The sequence below is a fragment of the Poromitra crassiceps genome (genome assembly GCF_964638095.1).
Source record: "Poromitra crassiceps genome assembly, chromosome: 28".
Lineage (NCBI taxonomy): Eukaryota > Metazoa > Chordata > Actinopteri > Beryciformes > Melamphaidae > Poromitra > Poromitra crassiceps.
Genome location: NC_139651.1, coordinates 19,748,840 through 19,770,555, shown reverse-complemented (window position 1 = coordinate 19,770,555; position 21,716 = coordinate 19,748,840). Strand labels below are relative to the sequence as shown.

General features: G+C 44.2%; 1 protein-coding gene across 1 annotated transcript in view; it reads left to right on the top strand.

The window, feature by feature from the left end:
* The first annotated feature begins 459 nt into the window (after nt 1–459).
* Nucleotides 460–21,716, top strand: part of lgr4 (leucine-rich repeat containing G protein-coupled receptor 4) — a 58,922-nt gene continuing 37,665 nt past the window's right edge. The window contains exons 1-2 of the mRNA XM_083662320.1: nt 460–1,164; nt 13,761–13,832. Of these exons, the coding sequence (XP_083518446.1) occupies nt 971–1,164; nt 13,761–13,832 (266 nt within the window). The 5' untranslated portion in view covers nt 460–970. The remainder of the gene's footprint in view (nt 1,165–13,760; nt 13,833–21,716) is intronic.

Sequence of the window (21,716 nt, the reverse complement as noted above, 5' to 3'; positions counted from 1 at the left end):
ACTGTAACGTTATTATGCCATAATTATCGTTGCCAAATAATTGTGACGTTGCCGTGCAGGTTTGACTGTTGCACAGGCTGGTCCTAGGCTAGAAGAGCCTGGTGACGCGAGGTTAGGGCCTAGGCTAGAAGAGCCTGGTGACGCGAGGTTAGGCCTAGGCTAGAAGAGCCTGGTGACGCGAGGTTAGGGCCTAGGCTAGAAGAGCCTGGTGACGCGAGGTTAGGCCCTATTCTAGAAGAGCCTGGTGACGCGAGGTTAGGCCTAACTAGAAGAGCCTGGTGACGCGAGGTTAGGCCTAGGCTAGAAGAGCCTGGTGACGCGAGGTTAGGCCTAGGCTCGTGCTGCAGGTTGTCCAGTAGGGTGCCTGCTGCCGAGCGCGAGCTACAAGCAGCATGCTGTTGATGTCAGGAGCGAAGGAGGGGAGCGTGAGGAATGGCTGCAAACTGACGGTGAGCTTCTATAGCAAAACACAAACTAGGACCGGGAAATCATTGCAATATCCAGAGGATTCATACATCTAAACTGTCGCTGAATCCGAATCGCTGAATAATCACCAAGAGACGACGCTCGGTGTGATTTTTTAATGGGACAACGAAAAGGCAAAAGACGCAAGGTACGCTGCTCGCTGCCTGTCGCCAAAGCTGCTATCGTGACTTTCTTTTCATGGGGCTGATATAATACGACACACGGGTTGAGAAATGCTCCTATGCAAAAGGTAAAGCACTATTGTTTACGGGGCCATGTTTGCTATTTAACAGCAGTGAAGCAGAGACGCAGATAGTGTGCTGTTGTCGGAGGCGTGAATGTATTCACATAGTAACTATTCAGACGTTTTTATTTTGTTTTGAAAAGGCTTCATCTCATGCCCACAACCAAAGCGACCACATGAAAAGTCGACGTCGGGATCAACTATAAAGGCCTTTTTTTTGGTTGCATCCCTCTTCTCCACCTGAACCGAGGCGAGGGGAACATGATGTATCGCCTGCTTGTCTTGTGGATCTTTGGGTGCTGTTTGCTGCTTCGTCTCGGTGCCGCTGGTCAGGGACAGTCGACCCCGGCCGTGTGCTCGCCCTCATGCAGCTGCGATGAAGACGGAGGTGCAGACTGCTCCGGCAGAGGACTGACCACTATCCCGACCGGCCTGAGTGCTTTCACTTACTACCTGTGAGTATCAACCCTTACTTACTTACTACCTGTAAGTATCAACCCACGTAAACTGCTTTCACTTACTACCTGTGAGTATCAACCCTTACTTACTTACTACCTGTGAGTATCAACCCACGTAAACTGCTTTCACTTACTACCTGTGAGTATCAACCCTTACTTACTTACTACCTGTGAGTATCAACCCACGTAAACTGCTTTCACTTACTACCTGTGAGTATCAACCCTTACTTACTTACTACCTGTGAGTATCAACCCACGTAAACAAGTCAACAACATGCCTGTACTGTGCACTTTGACATCGCCCCTCACCCAGGCCCTGTGTATGTATGTATGTATGTATGTATGTATGTATGTATGTATGTATGTGTGTATGTGTGTATGTGTGTATGTATGTATGTATGTATGTATGTATGTATATATGGCCGTATGGATGAGTGTTGATATCACAAACCCCATGTCCTGCATCACTGGCGCTATTTTTCCACTAATGGCTCACCAGAGGAAATGAGTAATGGCCATGTTATTAAGTCTCTCCTGTTTAGGGCTTCTAGCTTTTAGCCTGAGGCTAATAAACACACTGTTACTACAGTCATATCTCTCAACCGGACCTTCACACGTAGCAAACCACACACACACTCGCTTCATAACTTCACATGAACTTCCAAGCATAGGCTATATGAGCATGCAGTTACATCTTCAACCTCATGCTATAGTGTTTCCCTCCCAGTTTGTGAACAAAACTGATTTGAAAATGGTAAACAACAAGCAATGAGGGTAGCCAGGATTCCGTGCATTGCTCTCCCAAGTATGTATAATAATGCTATAAACGTTGAGCGCATTATTATAAAATGATGATACTACATTCTCAACACCAGTCTTATTGAGCCTTTCACCAGCAATACTTGAACAAAGACCGCCAATTTGTACTACAGAGTGGAGCAAATGGACAATGTTGGTTGGCACTTCATGGAGTGGGTTTAGTTGATGATTACTCCATAAAGTTGGGAGAAACACAAACTCCTCAGTTTGGCTCAAATGTTTCACAATTGCTGGTTAATCATGAACTGAGTAACCACCTGAGTGGTGGTGTTAAAGCATGCGGTGGATTTATTGCAGCTTGATTGTCACTGTGCTCCCTCAAAAGGGAAGGTGAAAGAAACATGACCTCGATTCAGATGACTCTGATAACAGTCTATTTGATATTTGTCATTTGATTCAAAAAATATATAATGTCCATCACACCTTGTCCAACGTTTTCAGGGCTTGTCCTTGTTTTTGCAGACTTTTTCTCTCTCCCAAAAGGAGCCCCGAGCCCAAAGACTAAACTGCAGAACTAATATTGTGCCACCTCTGAAATCACCATTGTTAAGCAAGGCTAGGTAAAGACAACAGAGGAAGTGAATTCATGTCCCGTCAAGACATGCCACACTAGGTCTGCTGCTGGAACACAACTTTTCCCTTTGGAAAAACACTGCCCATTTATTATGGACAGTCTGACATTTCAATCACAACATGAAACATTGTTTTCAGAAAATATCATAGTCTTTACTGCCTCTCTCACGTTGCCTGCCTGCCTGCCCTAAGCTCAAATTGAAAGCGGTATGTTTTCAAGCATGTGCACTCTTCTTGTCTTTGCAGTCCGTTCTGTGCATAGTTAGCTAAAAGCTGTGTGACAGATTTTAAACACTAAGCTATGTCATATATCCAGGTCAAACAGGCTCAAAGTGTGTGAAAGGTTGTTTCTCTGCCTTTCTGTCTTTCTCTCGTGTGTTCGCTCGCTCTCTTGAACTTTCCTTGTCCTCTTCCACTCCCTCTGTCTTTTGTACGCTGAAGCACTGAGGGTTAAGGCTCATGATGGATTAGTGAGACATATCGCAGCTGTACGGCTGCTTTCCTCTCATGGCTAAGAGACACCTACAACAATGTCTCTTTCCTCTCACGGCTAAGACACCTACAACAATGTCTCTTTCCTCTCACGGCTAAGACACCTACAACAACGTCTCTTTCCTCTCACGGCTAAGAGACACCTACAACAATGTCTCTTTCCTCTCACGGCTAAGACACCTACAACAATGTCTCTTTCCTCTCACGGCTAAGACACCTACAACAATGTCTCTTTCCTCTCACGGCTAAGACACCTACAACAATGTCTCTTTCCTCTCACGGCTAAGAGACACCTACAACAATGTCTCTTTCCTCTCACGGCTAAGAGACACCTACAACAATGTCTCTTTCCTCTCACGGCTAAGACACCTACAACAATGTCTCTTTCCTCTCACGGCTAAGACACCTACAACAATGTCTCGACGTGTCACCAAAACATACCCTCATTTATATATCATATACACAATATTTCCAAGAAGTCATTTGAACTGCATTGACGATGAGCAAGATGCCGTGAGAGACGCTGATCCAGTCTGTCGTTGATGCAGACAGGAGGACGGAAGGTGGCTCAATGAAAAGATATGGACACATGGATACGCACACACACACACACACACGCATGCACGCACGCACACACACACACACACACACACACACACACACACACAGATAATGGCAGAAACAGATCAGTTGAAGGCAGCCAACAGCTTCAGGTCTACTGTTAGCTTTACTATTCCCAGAGGTCAGGGAATTATTTCTTAGAAGGATGCCTGTTTGAGCCTAATGACGCTCTAGCTTTGCCTATTTGTGTCTTATTTGTGCAATTTGTGCACTTTTACCGTCGAAACATGTGAGGACACAGATGTGCTCATGGAAGACCACACAATTAATAGTAAATCAGATGACAACATTGGAGTGGACTCTTGCCTCCAGCCCACAGGGGTTTCATTCCTGGCATCTGTAATGGAAACAGCCCTGTCACAGAAAAACACATGAGGAAGAGAGAGAAGAGGCCTCCTCAAGCACCTTTTCCTATTTACTTTACCTGCTACTGAATCACAAAGTAAACTAGCGCTGCACGATTTGGGGAAAGGTGCGATTAGCGATTATGGTGGACAATATTGTGATTTGCGATTGTGATTGCGATATAATAAACAAATGGTATCTAGGGATGTGCCGGCATGAGTTTTTGACGGTATGATAACCTTGGACAAAAATACCAGTTTCACGTATCACAGACTAAAATACATGAAATATATTACAATTTAAAATATATTAAAACTAAATAAATAAAACAATTTGAAATTAAATTATCTTTAAAAAAAAAAAAAAATTGAGACATTTGCCTGTCCCAAACATGTAAAAAAGAAACACCAGAAAAATAGAAACTGCACTGTGTTACAGCACATAGAAGATGGCTCAGACTGCAAAGTTAGTTACATGTCTGTCCAGTAATACAATGATACACCCCGTTTATTTATTTTGTAGTGACAGATGGCCTTAAACGGCACACTCACGTGATGCTTCTTGAGAGAGAGGCGAGGTAACGTGCATCTGCAGACTTTATCGAGGGACCATGAAGGCATCATGTGACAGACTAGTTAGCGTTAGAAGCCTGGAGCTTCTGCTGCCAGTGCTGGCCTGGTGCTGGCAGCTGTAACAGTGTTTTCTCTGATATCAACCTTGTTAATCTCGCTATATTCTTCATCACAGCGGGTCATTACCCACTGTGCACTTAATCGTGCACTAGTTCTGTATAAGCACCTGCAGCTCTCTCCTTATTTTACTGAGTTTCTCACTAATCACACGGCTGTTTACATGCGTTTCTGAACAGCTAGTTATTAGCATAGCTCGCTGTTCATGGATGTTCTCTCTCTCCCTCTCGGTAAAATGTTATGTTTGTGAACCTTGCTGCCCATAACATTACTTATTTGCGGGAGTGCATGGGAGAAGTCTCCCGCTAGTGTTGATTCAAGATTCAAGATTTTTATTGTCACTCCATAGTACAAGTATCACGTGTGAAATTCTTGTGCTGTGAACTCCGTTTACAACATAGTACAAAAAATAACAGGGCAGATGAGTGCAGGAAAACAGCAAGAGACACAACAAGCAATAAGGCAGTAGAGTGATAAGACAAGTCAGAGACAGCGGCATATTCACTGCACATAGGTGCACATGGCATGTGCATACTTTAGACATACTTAAACATAGTTGACGTTCTGTTTGCACAGGTGCAAATAGCATGTACCTAATTAAACATACAATTAAACATTAGACATACGTAATGGTAGCAGCTACAGTACGGAACAGTACAGCTACTACACTATTTGTGTATGTTAAGGAGTCTCGTGGCTGCCGCCTGCGGGAAGAAACTGTCCCTCAAGCGATTTGTGCGCCCAGTGTGATGGCAGAGGAACGTGTGTTTGCTGTGTCACGTGTAACATTAGTTAGAGGAGGCACACACACACACAAAGACGTGAAAGAATAATAATAATCGCACACTTTTGCGGTTATGTAATCGCATGTGCTGACTAAAGCAAACGCACCTTTTCCTATTTACTTTACCTGCTACTGAATCACAAAGCAAACGCACCTTTTCCTATTTAGTAGGGTTGTCAAAAGTATCGATAGTATTGATAAAAAATCAATACAAAAAATGTGAAATGGATACAATACTCATTTGCAACAGGTATCGATAGTATCGATAAGTATCAGTACAAAAAATTTGAAACGGATACAATAGTCATTTGCAACAGTGGTTACCAGCAGTGCTTTCTCTTAATGAAACATCAAACATAATACTGATTTCTCCCTCCCTCTCATTGGTGGGTATCTGTTGCTTCAACAAGCTCAAAGTGTTGTGATAGGCTGACGACTAGAGCAGGGCTAATCTGCTGTGTTCTGATAGGCTGACGGCTAGAGCATGGCTAATCTGCTGCCAAGTGCAACGTTTTTAATGAGTTTTATCGGGCCTAGATGATGGAGAAGCGTACGTCTGTTCGTCCATCTGTCTTTGTTTATTTTTCATGCTTCTTGATGTGTTGTCCGTGGTATCGAAAATGGTATCATCGAGTATCTCTATTTTCCTGGGTATCGGTATCGAAGTAGAAATTCTAGTCTTGTGACTATTTAGTTGACCTGCTACTGAATCTACACACGTTCATGATGAAGCTGTCTGTCTGTGTGCTCTCTTGTTAGGGTTAGGTTGTGTGTGTGTAGTGGATCTCTTGTTAGGGTTAGGTTGTGTGTAGTGGATCTCTTGTTAGGGTTAGGTTGTGTGTAGTGGATCTCTTGTTAGGGTTAGGTTGTGTGTAGTGGATCTCTTGTTAGGGTTAGGTTGTGTGTAGTGGCTCTCTGGTTAGGGTTAGGTTGTGTGTAGTGGATCTCTTGTTAGGGTTAGGTTGTGTGTGTGTAGTGGATCTCTTGTTAGGGTTAGGTTGTGTGTAGTGGATCTCTTGTTAGGGTTAGGTTGTGTGTAGTGGATCTCTTGTTAGGGTTAGGTTGTGTGTAGTGGATCTCTTGTTAGGGTTAGGTTGTGTGTAGTGGCTCTCTGGTTAGGGTTAGGTTGTGTGTAGTGGCTCTCTGGTTAGGGTTAGGTTGTGTGTGTGTAGTGGATCTCTTGTTAGGGTTAGGTTGTGTGTAGTGGATCTCTTGTTAGGGTTAGGTTGTGTGTAGTGGCTCTCTGGTTAGGGTTAGGTTGTGTGTGTGTAGTGGATATCTTGTTAGGGTTAGGTTGTGTGTAGTGGATCTCTTGTTAGGGTTAGGTTGTGTGTAGTGGATCTCTTGTTAGGGTTAGGTTGTGTGTGTGTAGTGGATCTCTTGTTAGGGTTAGGTTGTGTGTGTGTAGTGGATCTCTTGTTAGGGTTAGGTTGTGTGTAGTGGATGATGGGGTCGCCAAGAGGTGGCTTATTACAGCTTACGCCTCCGTCAGGCGATGTCCTTTCATAATGTGAACAAGCACAGGTTGAGACTAATGGAAGGAGGAGGAGGGGAGGAGCGTCTTGTGGAGCTCGCTCACCCTCAATCCATTTGTGACTGAATGATACTTTTGTTCGTGGTCAGCAGAGGTGAAAGGAGGCAGTCAGTGGTTCCTGCTTCCAAACACCATGACTTGTGGATGGGAGAATGTTTTAGCTCCGCCCACCACGCCCACATCCTCCTCTCTCATATACCTATAATATCCCCAGCCCCCTCACACACACACACACACACACGCACGCACACACACACACATATATACCTATCCCCAGCCCCCTCACACACACACACACACACACACACACACGCACGCACACACACACATATATACCTATCCCCAGCCCCCTCACACACACACACACACACACACACACACACATACCTTCACACCACTTCTAACTGCTGTTGATTTTCACTTCTATGAGTCTTGTGCCAAGTATTGAAATATATTCTCATTGGGTAAATATTTGACTCGTTTGAATATTTGAGTTTATTTTGCTAGAGAGTTTTGTCTTTGGCTGAAAGTGTTATGAAATAAAATCTCCGACATCATAGTTCACCTTTTTCGTTACATCGACGATTTGTCCGACTAGCGGAAATAACCGTCCCGTGCAGTGTATCGAGTGTTGCGTTCTCTGCACGGCCGATCCGTGTGGTTGCGGACAGACATTTCCGCGACGTTTGTTTTCACAGCCGTGTATTCCGTTTTCATGATTTTATTTTCAAATATGCTGTGGCTCAAGATGAGAATGATGTTCTATCTTCATGTTGTTTTGCAGTTAGATGTTTAGTTAAAAGTCCTGACAGGCAGTGACAATACCAGTCTGTAATGGCAGACGACACAACCTCCTCTAAATCAAATGAGATAAACCTGCTGGCTGGAAGCTTTCCAGTAGTGACGCACTCAACTGTTTTTTGAGTCCAGTGCCAACTGAAGACTTTTTAAACAAAGGCGCATAATGTAAAAGTGCACAGAAAGCATATATAGTCAACTTCCAACATAGCACTGTGTTTAACAGATGGGTTTATTTATAATAATCATGATGGTGAGAGATGACTCACTATGGGACCAGATCCTCTCTGGGCCCTAGACGGAAGCACATTTTTATTATTTCTACACCAAATATCCATATTTTGGGGTCGGAGTAATAACGGTTTATCCTCCCGCTAGGAACACTAGCCCCGCCCTATATAAGGGGGCTGGCGGACGCAGCGCTCCGCAGACGAATTAAGCCAGCGCTATCAGAGACGGAGAGCCCTCTCTTCGCCCGTCCGGCTAACTCAGACCAGGAAGTCGTCTCCCACGCCGAGGTTCCACCGGCATCCACCTCCCGGGGCTCCCAGGCTGAGCTGAACCCTGACCTCATTTCTTACGTCAAATAAAAGCTACAGCCTGATTCTGTTGAACACCACCGAGCGGTCTTTACTCATTATCTATACTATACTGGCCTGTAGACGCAGTACGAGTCACGTGTCATGACACACAGCCTCCACCAGGGCTCCGTGCTCACTCTACTCGTGGAGCGTCTACATCAACTGTGCATCATTCAAGACATTTGTGCGGCGGCGAGTTGGACCTCGCCCGGTGGAGGTCACAGACCCGTGTGTGTCTGGCACAGTTAAAGGAGAATTGCAGTTTTTTTACAACCCAGACCTTATTTCCAGCTTAAAATATGATGTTTTACTCACCCAGATAACTTTGGTTTCATTCGGATCCCCATAGAAGATATTCAGGTCCGAGTATTCACCTTATTCTTTGCCCACACATGGACGCTTCCGCATTACGTCATATTGTAATAGTATTTCCGTTTTGACTTGCCAAAAACTCCGCAGGCAAGATGGCTGCGCACACTCCGCATCTAAACTGGCAGAATTGCTCCCCCATAAAGTAACATATCTTGGCCAATACGTATGTAACATACAAAATAAAACAACCCGTAATATCTTAATTTTATGTAGACTGCAGAGGACATGTAACTGTTTAGTTAAACTTGCATTCCAGGAATATTGTGCTCTTAAGATGACGTTAGTGGAGTCGAGGCTGTTGCGTCCTGAAACCCACATAGATTGCGTTAGGCGTAACCTATGTGCGATTCGAAATAACGCATCCGAGATAGAAACGTTACGAATATATAGCCACGTTATAAACAACAAACTAACGCTGGTGATCCGTATGGAAACAGTGTTACTCGAAATGGTTAAAAGTTATATCAATTTGGTCATTCAGTGGCATTTTACTGCCATATAACATAACTAACTAGCAGCTAATAATTAGCCACAGAAGGCAACTAGCACTGAACCGGAAGAACAAATACGTTTGTGTTGAACGCGGAAGAGAGAAAAAGTGGGCGTGGTGAATAAGGTGAATAGTCCAAACTGGCCAAAACGGGCGAAAACGGGGAAGTACACACTGTAAAATAACGTAGTTTCTGCAACGTAGCAGCTCATATCCTCATAATATCATCCATAAATGAACGTGAATCCGTCAATTCTCCTCCGGGATGCAGACTTGCAGGCTGTGTTCATCACCTTTTCACTCATATTTTCATTTTCTTAAAGCAGCAGGTCTTCTATTTTTCTCAGATTGTCGCATTTTAAAATTGTCTGCTTCCTCTTTGGTTAGAATGCAGCTAAAAGGCACATGGAATAGATGGATAAAATGCAGCTAAAAGGCACATGGAATAGACATTTATTGATAACTGCTTGTAGAAGCAATTATGCTTTTTTACCATTTATCACAGCTGCATTTTTGTTGCATCTTCTTCAAATCCATGTGAATGGCGACAGGCCAGGAGCTTGATGAGTAAAGCAGCCAGGAACAGAGGGAGTGAGGCAGTGTGACAGAGGCATGTCGGCCTGCCCTGCATGTGCTTCCCAACCAGCCAACAGTCTGTGGAAGATTTAGACTCCGCTTTTAAAATGCAGGTAGAGATGATTTAGACATCTGAGAGATGTCTCTATCTGACCGAGTGTAGGAAATAAAAATATATATTTTGGGGGCAACTTTTGCCTCCACTGTCTAAAAACTGGCGACATTTACAACATGTTGGGGGCACTTTAAAATAGTCATTAGTGCATAATGTTGCTGAAGCATAGTGTGAACAACAGCACTGTTTGTGTGAGTGTGTTGTTTTTCGTCTTCTTCTGGCAATCAGCTTGCAGGTGCTGAGTGTGTTAGAGATGGAAATGAAATTAATTCAGTGAAAATGATCACAATCTTTGGGGCAGTTTTTGCCCCTGGATCATGGTTTTTAGGGGCATTCTCAGATTTCTTGGTGGCATTGTTGCACTTTTCCCTGGATAAACCCCTACACTGATCTGACCACTGGCACATCTGAGACATGTCTCCATCTGACCACTGGCACATCTGCAGGCGTGGTTGCAGAACACCAGGCGTGGTTGCAGAACACCACCAAAAGGAGTTGGCAGGGAAAGAACAAAGATGAGGAGTGGGTGGATATTGATGGAGGCTTCATTGTGCAGAGTCAGTATGGTAATTGGATAAGCAGGTAAGTGGAGATGGGATAGAGGTGGCAGGGATGATGAGGGCTTCTGTCAGAGCCCACCTTTTAAGGCTCGAGTGTGTGTGTGTGTGTGTGTGTGTGTGTGTGTGTGTGTGTGTGTGTGTGTGTGTGTGTGTGTGTAGTGAGGGACTGCAGAGGAAGGGCAATATGATCCGTTTAGGATCCAGGGGCCCACACACACACACACACACACACACACACACAAGGTTCTGGCAGTGAAATCCAAGATGGCCGGTTGGGGAGCGAAAGGGGAGGAAGGGGCGGAGCGGGTTGCTTCATTTGTGAATGGCGTATGTTTTTTTCATTCAGTCTTGTTGTGTGCCGTCTCCCTACGTATGACGTCTAGACTAAACCTACGTATGACGTCTAGACTAAACCTACGTATGACGTCTAGGTATGACGTCTAGACTAAACCTACGTATGACGTCTAGACTAAACCTACGTATGACGTCTAGACTAAACCTACGTATGACGTCTAGACTAAACCTACGTATGACGTCTAGACTAAACCTACGTATGACGTCTAGGTATGACGTCTAGACTAAACCTACGTATGACGTCTGGACTAAACCTACGTATGACGTCTAGACTAAACCTACGTATGACGTCTAGACTAAACTAACCGCAGGCCGCCCAGTCTGGGTCTTTAAAGCGTTGGGCTCTGGGTAAAGCGTCAGACCACAGGCCGCCCAGTCTGGGTCTTTAAAGCGTTCAACTCTGGGTAAAGCGTCAGACCGCAGGCCGCCCAGTCTGGGTCTTTAAAGCGTTCGGCTCTGGGTAAAGCATCAGACCACAGGCCGCCCAGTCTGGGTCTTTAAAGCGTTCAACTCTGGGTAAAGCGTCAGACCGGAGGCCGCCCAGTCTGGGTCTTTAAAGCGTTGGGCTCTGGGTAAAGCGTCAGACCGCAGGCCGCCCAGTCTGGGTCTTTAAAGCGTTGGGCTCTGGGTAAAGCGTCAGACCGCAGGCCGCCCAGTCTGGGTCTTTAAAGCGTTGGGCTCTGGGTAAAGCGTCAGACCGCAGGCCGCCCAGTCTGGGTCTTTAAAAAGCATATAGGCCTAAAAAAAAATGGGTCGCGACTTAATGACTAAGGAAAAATGTGGGTCATGAGGCTAGAGCAGTTGGGATCCAGAGGCTGGTCTAGAGGCTTGTCTTTGAACCAGGGTTGTAGATCCACTGGTCTAGAGGCTGGTCTTTGAACCAGGGTTGTGGATCCAGAGTTCAGTATGTTTAGACTCAGCAGACCTGAGGCAGCATTTCCCCAGGCTGTGACAATCCCTTACTTTGCTCATCTAAACACGGCAATGCTTTCCTGAACTTAATATAAGAATATACTTTTATACAATGTATGAAATGCACAAATCAGGGTGTTTCTGAATGATCTCGCTGTACCTTTTTAATATTAGCAGTAGGCTATCTAGTATAGTCATATATTAGCTTGGTAGGGAGGGAAATCAAGTCGTGAGTGCATATCTTTCATGCTGCTACATGCCTACATGTTGGTTTGAAAAGTGAAGATCCCCGGGGCCAAAGAGAAGGGCTTCTTCAAGGCTTCTTCTTTTTGTTTGGTGGAGCTTTCAGTCACGCAGGCCATGTTAGATAATCAGCCGTACCATCAGGCAGGGCTGACGTACGTGTTGCTATACCGTCATTTACAATTACAATCAAAAGGCCCATCATTCTAATGTGAGTGGTATATTTACTTGACATAGTTGTATGTGTTATTTGATAAGGACCCACACACAATGAAAATAACAAACACACACAAAACCAGAAAATCTTCACTTGTAGGCGTTGCTGCAGTCTTTTGCTTAAAGATGGCAAAGATGGTCATATTAGATTAAACCAAACATCTAGAGATGTAGGTCTTTCCTGGAAACACTTCCCAGCTAGCAATCTGCTGCCCCCGATAGGGTTAGGGCCCGCCAGTGTTCACCAAATTATTTTGAATTACATTGGTATTACCTTATTATTCTTTATTTATTTATGTATTTTTTATTATAATTTTTCTTGTTTCTTCTTATTGCCTCCTGATTATACTTGGCCAATTTATCCCCATGCTGCCCTATTGGCTGCCCCGGTTATGTCAGAATTGAGACTTTGACTATCAATTTCTCCAAAATGGCACAGTGAAAATGGCCCATTTCATGACAATGTATACCCAGGGGTGTAGTGTACACAAATATGTCAGTCATGGTCTGGGCCTATGAAGCTATGTGATTTTACAGTAGCCTACTTAGAAAATCGAAAAAACAACATTTTCAATGTCAGAAATTGAGACTTTGACTATCAATTTCTCCAAGATTGCACAGTGGAACCCTCTGCTGATCTGGGGAGAGCCGAGACTAGCTCCATGCTTCCTCCGACACATGCGTAGTAGCCAGCTGGTTCTTTTTCACCTGACAGGGGGAGCTTCACCGGTAGGATGTAGCACATGGGAGGATCACGCTATTCCCACCAGTTCCCTTCCACCCTGACCAGGCACCCTGACCGACCAGAGGAGGCGCTAGTGCAGCGACCAGGACACATACCCCCAATCCGGCTTCCCACCCACAGGCACAGCCAATCGTGACATCGTGTCTCCCGCTACACTACCCGGACACTAGGGCTGTGAATCTTCACTGGCCTCATGATTCGGTTCGATTACGATTCAGAGGGCTACGATTCAATTATAAAATGATTATCGATGCATCTCGATGCATCTTAAATCGATGCATCACTTTTTTCCGCAATACATGATTTATTTTTTCTCACTTTATTTTTTCTCACTGTGTGGCTACTTTTAAAATAAAAGTGCATTTGGAATTGCATTGTATTATGATCCATAATTAAAATAAACAAATGCATGTACTTCCATTATATTTTATTCGATTATTAAAAACAAAAAACAAAACAAAAATTATTTTCTTTTTTTGTTTTTGTTTTTTATAGTCGATTTTTGACATTTGTGAATCGATGCAGAATCGTGCACGTCCGCATCGCGATGCATCTTATAATCGATTATTTTTGACACCCCTACCGGACACCCCTTATTATTCTTTATTATCACACTATGACTCCCCTAGTGCTACTGAAATATCTTCACAAACAAAAGCCTTCCAAATATGTCAAGAATCTACAGTTCTAGTGTGTAATGTAGATTCTACTGTACATTGTTTAATGTAGATTCTACTGTACACTGTTTAATGTTGATTTTTCATGTTTCCACAGTGACTTCAGCATGAACAACATCACTGAGCTTCCAGCATTCGTATTCAAAAACTTCCCCTATCTGGAGGAACTGTGAGTACACGTTATTATTTTGTATTGATTCTGCACAGTATTGACACATGGGCTGGGCTGTTGAAATGCACCCGACTGTTTGAGAAAGGACTGAACAAAATGTAAAAGGTGCAGAACGTGTCCTTCCTCTGTCAGCTGTTTTTATCACAGACTGTGAACTATTAGCCAGCTGGGACCAGAGGTGTGACATTATGTACTATTACCAATCACTTGCCTCCCATTGAAATGAACACTGAACAGCACAGTGATCTAAGGCCATGTTCACATTACAGGCAAATCTGATTTGCTGCTAAAGTCATTAATCATCATTATCTTGATTGGTTTCCCAAATCCGATTTGGGAGTGTGTCCGCACTGCCACAAATCTGATTCTCAAGTCGGATCTGTGTGTCCAGACCTAAACAGCCTATCTGCATGGGTTGCTATGGGAACGACGTGGGCGGCAGTAAATACGTACGTTGGTGACGTGGTTTTCCTGCGCAGAAGCATTTGACGACGAGTTGTGAGTGACGTTCAAATCAGATTTGGTGGATCTGCGCGTCCGCACTCAAGTCACATCAGTCAAAAGCACATTTGAAGCAGATTGGAAACTACCTCCATATGTGGTTTGGGGACAAGTGACACAAATCAGACTTGGAGCGTCCAGACTCATAAACCCAATCTGGATAAAGTCATCAATAGGTCACTAAAGTTCACAAATCAGATTTGGCCTCCTACTCTGAACATGGCCTAATAGGCTTGAGGTGGGACAGCATGTTTTTCAGCTGCAAAATCATATTGCATTCTCAGGTAGGGTTTTTTTTCTTTTCTTTTACGGGATTATCAGGGTGGCAACAGCAACAGCACCTCTGAGCGCCGGGGCTTCGGCGAGTTGCGTTATATCTAATCTTAGTGGGTGTTTGTTATTTCTTCACTCTTTAAATACCCCTCTGTCTGGCTTTGAGCTGCAAGTCTGCGATAAAATCTGTCTACCTGATATCAGGTAACATGCAGCCCTGAGAATGCAAAATGACCAGCAGCAAAGTGAACAACGTACTCCAGTGGTTCCAGCCCCGCTTGTCTCTGTGGGCATGTTCGCTCTTCACCCCCTTCTTCTCCTCTGTGGGCATGTTCGCTCTTCTACCTTCTTCTCCAAACACAACTTCAATCTGCTTTTGTTGAAGGCCAATTTACTTTTCATCGCATTGTGCGCAGGAATGCGAGGCAGGAAGGAAGAAGGCAAAACAATGGTTTCCATGACAACAGAGGCAAAAAAAAAAACGCGCCCGGGTCTTTGCTGCTGCTACTTGGTTTTCTTTTTGACTTACCACTCTGTGTTACCTGTTAGCGCTGTACAGGGGGCAGTGGGCCTCGGGAGTACACGTTGTTGAAGATCTGTCATGTCTGTTATACTGCAAAACCTATACTCCAGGTTATAGCCTACATCGATCATTTAAATGTATGGACTGTCATTTTGGGTACCTGTTTTGAAGAAAGGCGTTTTGATTGACATATATCCTTAGTTCATGTGTGTGTTTAACCTTTTTTGCCTTTTGTCTGAGGGAAGTTGAGTGGGGGACTTTTTAGCTGGAGGGCCGCAGCAATGTCAGTGAACCAGAGCAAGGGCCCTGAGGGCAGATCGAGGGAGAGAGAGAGAGAGAGAGTAAGATAGACAAGTGGGAGAAAAGAGAGAGAGACATACACAAACAGGACGGGTTGAGGAGATGAGGAAGGAACATTCCCTCCTCTCATAGTCATGCAACTCTCCTTCATTCTCCTCCTCTCCTGCCAAAGGCGCAAAAAAAAGCAGATATTCTCAGTCCTCTTCTGTAGTCTGTTTACATTCTTAAAAGTAACCTGGGTTGGATTAACTCTCAATATATTTTACAGTGAATTATGGTAATGACTTCTGGGTAGGGGCGGGCGATAATTCAATATTATTGTTTATCGTCTTTCAGTGGAATTGGAATAATGTCGTGATGATATGAAGATATTTTATTGTGTTTATTGTATATTTTATTTTATTATGCTGTCTGAATTGATGATGACAAGCACATTTTACTTACAAAAAATGTCAGTAAAATTCTCAAAGTGAGGTATTGTGAGATATTATTTTAATGTTTCTGTTTTGTTTGACATCACACCTAACATTACCATTTGGTTCAATGAGATTAACAGTAATTTGATTATGTAACGTTATTTTGCACCATATCATGATATATATCGATTCAATATCGAGAAAAATCCTCATACTTATCATTGATTTCAACCATATTTCCCAGCCCTACTTCTGGGTCTGTGATCTATAGCCCATCATTATTTATCCTCCTTGCTGGAGAGCAGTAATCTGTAATCTGACCATTAGGTGTTTTCCTCTTGTCAGAATGCACTAGCTAATTTTACAGTAAAGGAAGAAGAAGAAGAAGAAGGTCCTCCAAATAATCCAAAATGTAAATTTCTTCTTATTTTTCTGTATCTCCTCGCTGCATTTTCACTGCCAACATGAAAAATAAGCACGCAAAATCTGTTTGATTGACTGGTCAATAGAAGCATGTTGGCGCAAGGAATTTACGACAATGTCAGATTATATGGCATAGGCTATATAGCCTGCTATAAATAGTTTTTTAAGATCAATAAACCCAGATCTAATATTTGCCCAGAATTTATCCCATCTGTCCATTAAACTGAAATTGTCCAGGACACTGTCAGAAACACTGTCTTTGACAGTAAACTGTTTAACTTTTTAAACCCCTTTTTAAAACCTAAACACTGTCTATTTGAAGGAATACTATCAAATATATCGCCCTTCTTCAAGGATGTATTGAAGGCTTGGTTGTGTCCAGTATTACCCTCCAGATACCCCAGAAGATGTATTGAAGGCTTGGTTGTGTCCAGTATTACCCTCCAGATACCCCAGAAGATGTCAAAAATCACATCACATGGATGAACTCATAAGTGTTAATAGATGAAAAGCCATTTTTGTGGGAAACACTTCTGAGAAATGGAGTCATTTTCATAAATGATATACTAGATGGCACAGGTGACTTCCTTTCATACGAACAGTTTTGCTGTATGTATGGTCAGATGTAATATGTTTAATTTCAATTTTAATTTGTATTTAATTATTTATTTATTTCAGGGACAGTGCACATTAATCAACATCACTGAGACTGTTTATTTTTAGTCATTTTATTTCTAGGCTTTGACTATTTTTCCCTTTTCTTTTTGTGAGGATGTATTGTAGTGTCATGTTGAGGACAGGACTATGCAGACGACAGAGCTCTTGATGAATTTTGGTTTTGAAAAAAGCACACTTGTGGGAGTGGTGTTCTGATGTGGGAGTGGTGTTCTGATGTGGGAGTGGTGTTCTGATGTGGGAGTGGTGTTCTGAGGAGACAACTTAGCCTTTCCACAACATTCTTCTGTCCTCCTCAAAGCCTGGGGGCAGATGTACTGAGAGACATTTCATGTTGTTGAACTTGAAGCGTATCTGAGCAATTTGTTGTTTGCTTTTGGTGGTTAGTGGCTTAATACATTGGCTAAAGATTGTGGCTTGTGTGACATCGTTCAGTCTTTTGGTTTTGTCATGCTGGATTAGCCACATTGGTCGTAATCTATTGAAAACAAAGTCATCAACGAGAATGAATCCACGATGGATATTTTCAATCTGTAACTTGAACCTGGAGAGTTTGAGAATCATCAAATGTGGCAAAAATGTGTCTTCTTGAGTGACTGTCGTTGCAGTTTGAGGTCTTGATTATCAAAACACTTCCAAAAAGAGATCATAACAAATGATGAGTGAAAGGAGACACACGAGCGCTTTCATAAATGGGATGTTTTGATGGCAGAGTCGGTCGTGTGGAATCCAGCGTTGGAAGCTACTCGTGAGGTTTGTCTTGCAGCCAAGTCGAGACGGAGTGACAGCCTTTTTGTAAAGCTGGGGAGAATTCCACATCTTCATTTGACAGCTCTGGTCAACCACAGTCAATAAAAGCCAGCAGGGCCTGACTGAAGGTTTGTGATGGGGAAGGTTTGCACTCATATTCTGAGTTTGGATCCGTTGGATTGACTTGCTGCTGTTGGAGGACTCTTACGATGAAATGACTGTGCTCCCGGGCCCGGCTCTGTCTGGCTCAGTAGGAACCTTTTCAGCTTGGCAAAGCCTATACAGCATTGTAGTACAGTAAGTTACTGTAACCCATAACTGCCTCAGCTTGGTCTTGTATGATTTTAGCATCTGTTATACTAGCCATTTACGAGTGTAAAAAGTTACAACTAATCCAGAGACTTATTTTCCTGTGTCACTATGAGCATGTTTTTGATTAGGGATGCATGATATAGCGATCCGATTACCGGTAAGTATCGGCCGATATGGGTCATTTTACGTTATTATTCGGTTATTATTCCGATAATGACATTTTAGCCAATGAATAGAGACCGATAATACAAGCCAACTTTGGTTTGTTTTGCCTTGGCAGCGCTGCATGTTATTGTCGTGCTCATGACGTCGGGGTTGCGGCCTAGCGCAGCTAACGTAGTGTAGCTCAGGCGTGTAACGTAACAGCACTCCACGCTTGGCAAGCAAACTGCTTGTTCTGATCAGTATGATTTAAAGGACTTCAAGCCCCCCTGAGCTGGCGTAAACCATATAAACCGCTCATGCTTTACCCCAAATGAAACGTCCAGCGTTTGTACAAACCGCTAATGCTAAGGCAACTGGGCTAATAATGCTTGTTGTGTTGGCTTGGAGTTAACATTACTTGTCTCCAGGCATGCAGAGACCTAACAAAGGAGAGGGTTTGTAGGGCCGTAATATGAAATCTGTTTTATTTATTTATTTCCAAATTGCTGTAAGGGAATTCAGGAAACGATGAAAACCTCCAATCTCATTGGAATTGTCCTGAAAATGCCCCTGACGACTAAATGTGTTCAATGTGCAGTTTAATGTACTAATGGAACATTTTCAGATTGAGAATTGCTCCCAGAGGCTGGCCACAGAATAACTCCTAAAGATTCAAGCCAAATGGAGAAAACACCACTTAATGGAGACAACTTGTATCGGCTTGATACTTTTCTTAATCCACAGAAATACCTTCAATAACTTGAGATTAACTTTGCAGCTCAATGTCACAGGAGAAACATTATAGCACTAGTATTGATATCATCAACTCATGTTTTCGCTACAAAAGTGCATTGCAGTGTACAAGCACTCTCTCTAGTTGTGTTAAATTTACGACATACCTCTCGACCAAAGTCTGCCTGAACTCTACTTGAAGGGCATGTTGGCTTCCAGCAGCAGACAGCCTTGACTCTCTCAGGCTCACACCCAGCAGCTCTGGTTGCAGGCGAGGGGAATCCAGCCTGTCCGGACTCAAGTTGCAGAGTGATAAATCTGTGGCTAATCTCTAAGGTCAGATAGTAGAGTGGGGCTGTGCGTCCCAGTCGGCCTGTCCCATGCGCTTATTTACACCCCTATTTCCTACACACTTCCTGCTCCCAACAGGAAAGGGAGCTGTACCCTGTCCCCAAAGTCTTTCACATGAGAACTGAAGCTACTCGACAGGTTATGCAAGAAGATAAAACATTCTGCCAAGACTATTAGAGGGCAAACTGTGGTTGTAGGCCTGTGTTGCTTGTATCTACCCTGCTCTGTCAGCGTCAGGTTAGCTTGTATCTACCCTGCTCAGCATCAGGTTAGCTTGTATCTACCCTGCTCAGTGTCAGGTTAGCTTGTATCTAACCTGCTCTGTCAGCTTCAGGTTAGCTTGTATCTACCCTGCTCTGTCAGCGCCAGGTTAGCTTGTATCTACCCTGCTCTGTCAGTGTCAGGTTAGCTTGTATCTACCCTGCTCTGTCAGCCTCAGGTTAGCTTGTATCTACCCTGCTCTGTCAGTGTCAGGTTAGCTTGTATCTACCCTGCTCTGTCAGTGTCAGGTTAGCTTGTATCTACCCTGCTCTGTCAGTGTCAGGTTAGCTTGTATCTACCCTGCTCTGTCAGCCTCAGGTTAGCTTGTATCTACCCTGCTCTGTCAGCCTCAGGTTAGCTTGTATCTACCCTGCTCTGTCAGCCTCAGGTTAGCTTGTATCTACCCTGCTCTGTCAGTGTCAGGTTAGCTTGTATCTACCCTGCTCTGTCAGTGTCAGGTTAGCTTGTATCTACCCTGCTCTGTCAGTGTCAGGTTAGCTTGTATCTACCCTGCTCTGTCAGTGTCAGGTTAGCTTGTATCTACCCTGCTCTGTCAGCCTCAGGTTAGCTTGTATCTACCCTGCTCTGTCAGCCTCAGGTTAGCTTGTATCTACCCTGCTCTGTCAGCCTCAGGTTAGCTTGTATCTACCCTGCTCTGTCAGTGTCAGGTTAGCTTGTATCTACCCTGCTCTGTCAGTGTCAGGTTAGCTTGTATCTACCCTGCTCTGTCAGCCTCAGGTTAGCTTGTATCTAACCTGCTCTGTCAGCTTCAGGTTAGCTTGTATCTACCCTGCTCTGTCAGCGCCAGGTTAGCTTGTATCTACCCTGCTCTGTCAGTGTCAGGTTAGCTTGTATCTACCCTGCTCTGTCAGCCTCAGGTTAGCTTGTATCTACCCTGCTCTGTCAGTGTCAGGTTAGCTTGTATCTACCCTGCTCTGTCAGTGTCAGGTTAGCTTGTATCTACCCTGCTCTGTCAGCCTCAGGTTAGCTTGTATCTACCCTGCTCTGTCAGCCTCAGGTTAGCTTGTATCTACCCTGCTCTGTCAGCCTCAGGTTAGCTTGTATCTACCCTGCTCTGTCAGTGTCAGGTTAGCTTGTATCTACCCTGCTCTGTCAGCGTCAGGTTAGCTTGTATCTACCCTGCTCAGCGTCAGGTTAGCTTGTATCTACCCTGCTCAGTGTCAGGTTAGCTTGTATCTAACCTGCTCTGTCAGCTTCAGGTTAGCTTGTATCTACCCTGCTCTGTCAGCGCCAGGTTAGCTTGTATCTACCCTGCTCTGTCAGTGTCAGGTTAGCTTGTATCTACCCTGCTCTGTCAGCCTCAGGTTAGCTTGTATCTACCCTGCTCTGTCAGTGTCAGGTTAGCTTGTATCTACCCTGCTCTGTCAGTGTCAGGTTAGCTTGTATCTACCCTGCTCTGTCAGTGTCAGGTTAGCTTGTATCTACCCTGCTCTGTCAGCCTCAGGTTAGCTTGTATCTACCCTGCTCTGTCAGCCTCAGGTTAGCTTGTATCTACCCTGCTCTGTCAGCCTCAGGTTAGCTTGTATCTACCCTGCTCTGTCAGCCTCAGGTTAGCTTGTATCTACCCTGCTCTGTCAGTGTCAGGTTAGCTTGTATCTACCCTGCTCTGTCAGCGTCAGGTTAGCTTGTATCTACCCTGCTCTGTCAGCGTCAGGTTAGCTTGTATCTACCCTGCTCTGTCAGCGTCAGGTTAGCTTGTATCTACCCTGCTCTGTCAGCGTCAGGTTAGCTTGTATCTACCCTGCTCTGTCAGCGTCAGGTTAGCTTGTATCTACCCTGCTCTGTCAGCGTCAGGTTAGCTTGTATCTACCCTGCTCTGTCAGCGTCAGGTTAGCTTGTATCTACCCTGCTCTGTCAGCGTCAGGTTAGCTTGTATCTACCCTGCTCTGTCAGCGTCAGGTTAGCTTGTATCTACCCTGCTCTGTCAGCCTCAGGTTAGCTTGTATCTACCCTGCTTTGTCAGCCTCAGGTTAGCTTGTATCTACCCTGCTCTGTCAGCCTCAGGTTAGCTTGTATCTACCCTGCTCTGTCAGCCTCAGGTTAGCTTGTATCTACCCTGCTCTGTCAGCGTCAGGTTAGCTTGTATCTACCCTGCTCTGTCAGTGTCAGGTTAGCTTGTATCTACCCTGCTCTGTCAGTGTCAGGTTAGCTTGTATCTACCCTGCTCTGTCAGCCTCAGGTTAGCTTGTATCTACCCTG